The following is a 6,063-nucleotide window of genomic DNA, read 5'->3' as shown; positions in this document are numbered from 1 at the left end:
CTCGCCACAAAAAAGTGGTTAGGTTAGAGCATCCCGAGCTCTGCCTAGATGACTAGTCAGACACAAGTCTCTCGACTTGTCGACCTTTATGAAAAATAAGCCGAGTCCCTAGACATGCCACAAAGAAGTGGTCGAGCCTGAGCATCCTGAGCTAATCCCAAATGGAATGTCGGACACAAATCCCTCGACTTGTCGACCTTCGTGACCAATAAGTCGAGTGCCGACCTTCATGAGGGATAAGTCGAGTCCCTAGACGTTTTCACCAGTAATTAAACCCTCTACTATTCGTTTAATTCTGGCACTAGCTATTAATTTCCATTGGCCTATTCATCAACTAGATCTCTTTAATGCATTCTTGCATGACATATTAGATGAAGAGGTATTCATGGAGAAACCAAAGGGATTTATTGATAAATCTCAACCTGATTTTGTTTGCAGATTACATAAGTCTCTATCTAGACTAAAACATGCTCCAAGAGCTTGGTTTCGAAGACTCTCTCAGCAACTGATTGAATATGGATTTCTTGAATCATCAGTTGATGCATCTCTATTTTTTTTGCAAAGAATGGCTTACAATGATTTGTTGTTGTATACATAGATGACATTATCATGGCAAGATCAAATAAGTAGGCAATACATCACTTCATTGCTCAACTCACAATTTCAACTCAAGGACCTCAGGAATCTGAGTTACCTCTTAGGTGTTCAAGCATGCCGTGATTCAAATGGCCTTCACTTGAGACAATGCAAATATATCACTGATCTATTGAATAAAAACATTGTCATCTTTAACAATTTCTGGAAAGAAGTTGACATCTCAATAAGGATTACTACTTAAAGATCCTAGTAAATACTATATGGTTGTTGGAGCACTTCAATATTGCACCATTTCCAGGTCTGATGTTTCCTATATTGTTAATCAATTATGCCAATTTATGCATTCCCCATGAGAATGACACTGGACAACTCTCAAGTGTGCTATAAGATATCTCAAAGGGACAATTGATTATGGTCTTTATTACACACCATCAACTATAGAGATAAATGCATATTGTGATTCTGAGTGGGTAGGTAATCCAGATGACAGACGTAGTAGCAGTGGGTATGAAATTTTTCTGGGCAAAAACTTGTTCTCTTGGAGTGCTAAAAAGCAAAATGTGGTCGCTCGTTCAGGTACAAAAGCAGAATACAAGTCCCTTGCATTAGTTACTGCTGAATTCTATTGGATGGGAATGTTACTTAGAGAATTAAACAATGTTCTAGCTAAATGTCCAGTAATTTGGTGTGACAATATAGGAGCCATTGCATTAGCTTTTAATCCAGTCTTCAATGCTAGAACAAAACATATTGAAGTGGACTACCACTTTGTGAGAGAAAAGGTGGTAAATAGAGATGTTCAAGTCTGTCATATTTCAATAGAAGATCAAATAGTAGACATTTTTACTAAGGGACATACAACATTGAGGTTTAAACTCCCAAGGTCCAAACTGATGATCTGCTTAGTTCCCATCAGTTTGTAAGGGGTGTTAGCTTGACTAAGTATACAGAGAAAATAGAAGATCCTGAGAGACCACAGCACTGTGAAAATAGAATTGCAAACAATTGATTTTTGAATTAGTTTGTTAAGATAGTATTTTACATATCCTTGTAAATTTGAATTCCTTCTGTAACAAACAACTTGATATAGCTCTATAAATATACAAACTCTTTCAGTGAGTAAGGTATCAAAACCTACTCCATCATATTCTGTTTTATCTTACACATAATAGTATATATTCAGTATTTGCAATATGCACACAATTTACAAAAAATGTTATTTCTTGAGGACAATATTGTTGGGTTTCTTATTGCAAAAGTTGTTCTTGAGTTGAAAACAATATTTTTCTAAGAGACAGATTCACAATCATCTAGCTTACTATCTAACTAGATAACCCCTTTCTTTGATTGATCTCTTTCATTTTTTCAATAGAAATTATTTAATACAATCGAGAGAGATATTGAGAGACAATGGCATCAACAATAAATTGAATATATATGAATAGATCGATGGCCCAATCAATAAAAACTAAGAAAATGCATCTACATGCATTGATGAACAAATGTTATGTAACCATCATTTCATTATATCAAGTCAATAAAATACATTTATATATTGCACAAGAGCTGCCAAGCATATTATATCTCGGTTGTCTTGAACGGTTGCCTTGATTGGCATTGAGTTATAATGATAAACCATAGCACGATAATAGAGTTTGAGTACTTCAGCAACAATTATTCTTTTATTAGTTTATAAGGTACCTAAAAACAAATAGTAAAAATTATCATAATTAACGATGGGTAAAAGAAAAGGAAGGAAAAAAAGACCATTACACACTTACATAATCTCTTAGAAATTGTGATTTGTTTAGTAAATAATGTGAGGTCTTAGGTACTGGTAGTCTTAAGTACGAGGAGATGAGCTTGATGGTGGTGGTGGAGAATTGTAGCAGGGTGGAGGTGGAGATGGAGAATGTGGTGGTGGGGTTTTGTAAATAGGTGGAGTAGGAGATGGAGGAGGTGGTGGTGGAGACTTGTTACGTGGTGGGGGAGGAGATGGCGAAGGTGGTGGTGAGGATTTGTTACAGGGTGGGGGAAGAGATGGAGGAGGTGGTGGAGATTTGTTATGGGGTGAGGGCGGAGATGGAAAAGGTGGTAGTGGAGATTTGTAACTAGGTGGAGGAGGAGATGGAGGAGGTGGTGCTGGAGATTTTTAACTAGGTGGAGTAGGAGATGGAGGAGGTGGTGGTGGAAACTTGTAACTAGGTGGGGGAGGGGATGAAAGAGGTGGTGGTGGAGATTACAATGGTGGTGGTAAAGATTGTGGGGGCGGTGATGGTGATTGGTGAACATATAGGGGTGGAGGTTCTAATGGTGATGGGGTGAAGAAGAAGGTAAGGATGGCGATGTGGGTATGGATGGAGATAAAGAAGGAGAGGTGGATGGGGATGGGGATGGGGATGGAGACTGAGATGACAAGGGTGGTGGCAGTGGAATTATGGATGAGGATGGGGATGAAGATGGTGAGGAGGATGGAGGTGGAGATGGCGAAGGTTGTGATTGTGATTCATTGACATGTGATGGGGATGGGGATAAAACTTGGGATGGAGATGGGGATGGAGGTAGTGATGGAGTTGCAGGTGGGGATGGAGGTAGAGAAGAGGATAAAGATGGAGAATGGGTTGGTATTGGTTCATTGACATGTGGTGTGAAAAAGGATGGGGATATATATGGAGGTTTTGATGATGATGGAGATGAAGATGGGGATGAGGATGTAAAGGGAGGTAGGGATGGGGATGAAGAAGGTGGTAGTAGTGAAGATGTGGATGTGGGTGGATATGAAAAAGAAGATGGAGGTGTGGATGGGGATGGGGATGTGAAAGGAGATGGAGACAGAGATGGAGAAGGTGGTGGCAATGGCTCATAGACAGGTGATGTGGATAAAGATGGAGACCATGGTGGTAATGATGGGGATAGAGAAGAAGATGGATTTAGAGATATAGGTGTTGATGGAGAAGGAGAAGGTGCTAGAGGTGCTTCATTGCCAGGTGATGGGGATGAAGATGGTGGCAATGGCTCATTGACAGGTGATCGGGATATAGATGGAGATAGAAATGGTGGTGGTAGTGGGAATGTAGATGGAGATAAGGAAGAAGATGGAGTTAGGGATAGAGGTGTGGATGAGAATGGAGATAGAGAAGGTGGTAGTATTGGTTTGTTGCCAGGTAATGAGGATGAGGATGGTGTAGGGGAAAGTGATGGAGAAGGTGGTGGCAGTGGCTCATTGATAGGTGATGGGGATATAGATGGAGATAGAGTTGGTGGTCGTAGTGGGAATGTAGATGGAGATATGGAAGAGGATGGAGTTGGAGATAGAGGTATGGATGGGAATGGAGATGGAGAAGGTGGTGGTAGTGGTTCATTGCTAGGTAATGAGGATGAAGATGGTGACAGGGAAGGAGATGAAGAAGGTGGTGGCAGTGTCTCATTGACAAGTAATGGGGATATAGATGGAGATAGAGATGAAGACGGTGGTGGTAGCAAGGATGTAGATGGGGATAGAGAAGAGGATGGAGCTGAAGATAGAGGTATGGATGGGAATGGAGATGGAGAAGGTTGTAATGGTGGTTCATTGCTAGGTGATAAGGATGATGATGGAGATGATGATGGAGTTGGAGTTGGAGTTGGAGTTGAAAGAGGGGGAGGTGATGATGATGGTGGCGGGGGAGATTTAGAAACATAAGGAGGAAGAGGAGGAGAATTTTGGCTATCTAGCTGTGGTGGAGGAAGGGAGTTTTGGGAATTATGTGGTGGTGGTGGAGGCGACTTCTTATTGTATGGTGGTGGAGACTTAAGATGTTGATGGTGTGGTGGTGGTGGAGGAGACTTATTGTAGTATGGTGGTGGAGGTGGCGGGGATTTACGACGACTTGGGGGTGGTGGAGGAGACTTCTTGTAATATGGTGATGGTGGAGGTGGTTGCCTATGATTGTCGAATGGTGGAAGTGGGTTTGGGACTGTTATTGGTGGTCGTCTTATTTGGTTAGGAGGTGGAGAGTGGACAAAATAAGGCTCGTCAATGGCTGCTACTACATTGGTGGCTAACAAGAACAATCCCAATGCATAGACCAGATAAAGCCATAGATTGGCCATTTTCCGTGCCAACGCTTGCAAAGTCTCACAGTTGGGGGGGCTTCTATTCCTTGAGAATATATTCAGAATACATGTGAATGAGCATCAAGATGCTGTCAATTTATAGGGAGCCATCCCTTTAGAGAGCATTGCATGCATTTTGTTTAATGTGTACGCATGAAGTTTCCATACTCTAACTAACCTATTATCTACCTTTGATTTTTTGGCCCTCCCATTTTTTTTCTTCTTTACAAATAAATTGGGGTTAATGGAATATGACTTCCGCCTCTAAGCATTACTTATGTTTTGAAAGTCTACATAGTAACAATGGAGGTAAGTTAGTTTGAGTTTGAAAGCAGGGAGGGGTTCGATCTCAATTTCTTTGATAAACTCTACATTTTCACTCAAGTATTGGCTTGTGTTGGAAGGAAAATTGAACTGAAGATTGGGAGTTTACACAGTCCATATATAATGGCATGCAGAAAAAATCCACTTGATAGAACATTTCCCAATTCCTATGGAAAAGAATGTCCCACATCACCCTTAAAACTCTAGTCTGCACTCTAGCTAAAAACTACGCTAGAATTTCCCTTCAACTACGGCTTCATTCTGTTCAAGATCCTTCTTTGAGATTCTCAAATAAGAGATTTTTGTTCGCTTCGCAATGCGCAACAACATGACTGATATCCACCAAAAACACAGTAAAGGGAAAGTTAAGTTTTATGGTTTGAACACATTTTTCAGAGAAGTTAATTGCCAACATTTGTCCACTCGTTTGACAGCTTGTGCATTGGCAGAAACTAGAACCCTTTGGCGTAAAAAACACATTTAATTCAACTTCTTTCTACAACTCATTACATTTCTATTAATTGTACTTTCACTCCCTTCAATTAGGAGAACACATTAATTAAAGTTGTGGCTGAAACTCGTGCATGCATCTACGAGAACATGACATTTAAGTTGCAACAACTAAACTGTACCTTAATTTAACCACCGCCCTTCAAGCATGCTTAATTTTACATAAATATATATATGAGTACTCTATTTATCGAAAATTGTTTCTTCGTACTTGTTTCTATTTACATGATACATATCAAGGATGAGTTGAAGGAGATCATTGTGGTCCCGATGATTTATATATAGATGTAGAGAGGAGGAGTTGACGGCCGAGACGGAGAAGATTTCTATATATACGGAGGAGGTGGAGGTGGAAATAATGGTGAATATAATATAATGGAGGAGACTTTGTAGCAGTATGGAGATGGTGGATATCAAAATAATGGCGGTGGTGGTGCAATTTATAGCGGCGATATTTTGTGGCGGATGTGACTTGTAAATATACTTAATTACCTAAAGATAAAGAAGGATGAAAAATTGACTTTTGCAAAATTTTAA

General features: G+C 40.1%; 2 protein-coding genes and 1 long non-coding RNA gene across 3 annotated transcripts; 1 reads left to right on the top strand and 2 right to left on the bottom strand.

Moving 5' to 3' along the window:
• Positions 1-2,011: 2,011 nt before the first annotated feature.
• On the bottom strand, positions 2,012-2,742 carry LOC121239302. The gene is made up of 2 exons (XR_005935284.1): positions 2,379-2,742; positions 2,012-2,298 (listed from the first exon to the last, which is right to left on the bottom strand). It is a non-coding gene; the product is annotated as an uncharacterized LOC121239302 (long non-coding RNA).
• A 292-nt stretch (positions 2,743-3,034) lies between these two features.
• LOC121238226 (protein qua-1-like) lies at positions 3,035-3,463 on the top strand. Its single transcript, XM_041135057.1, has one exon. The coding sequence runs from the start codon at positions 3,035-3,037 to the stop codon at positions 3,461-3,463; it is 429 nt and encodes a 142-aa protein (XP_040990991.1).
• Positions 3,464-3,513: 50 nt separating this feature from the next.
• On the bottom strand, positions 3,514-4,689 carry LOC121238225 (vegetative cell wall protein gp1-like; the record flags this gene model as incomplete). The annotated part of the gene is made up of 1 exon (XM_041135056.1): positions 3,514-4,689. A coding segment is annotated over exon 1 (1,176 nt), but the record flags the coding sequence as incomplete, so codon positions are not given.
• Positions 4,690-6,063: the final 1,374 nt, after the last annotated feature.

This window comes from Juglans microcarpa x Juglans regia, chromosome 7D, assembly GCF_004785595.1.
Source record: "Juglans microcarpa x Juglans regia isolate MS1-56 chromosome 7D, Jm3101_v1.0, whole genome shotgun sequence".
In the NCBI taxonomy this organism is placed as follows: domain Eukaryota; kingdom Viridiplantae; phylum Streptophyta; class Magnoliopsida; order Fagales; family Juglandaceae; genus Juglans; species Juglans microcarpa x Juglans regia.
This window is presented reverse-complemented; position numbering and strand designations above follow the sequence as displayed.

Coding starts and splice junctions, on each gene's coding strand:
- LOC121238226 (XM_041135057.1), top strand. CDS start 3,035: ATGGATGAGGATGGGGATGAAGATGGTGAGGAGGATGGAGGTGGAGAT.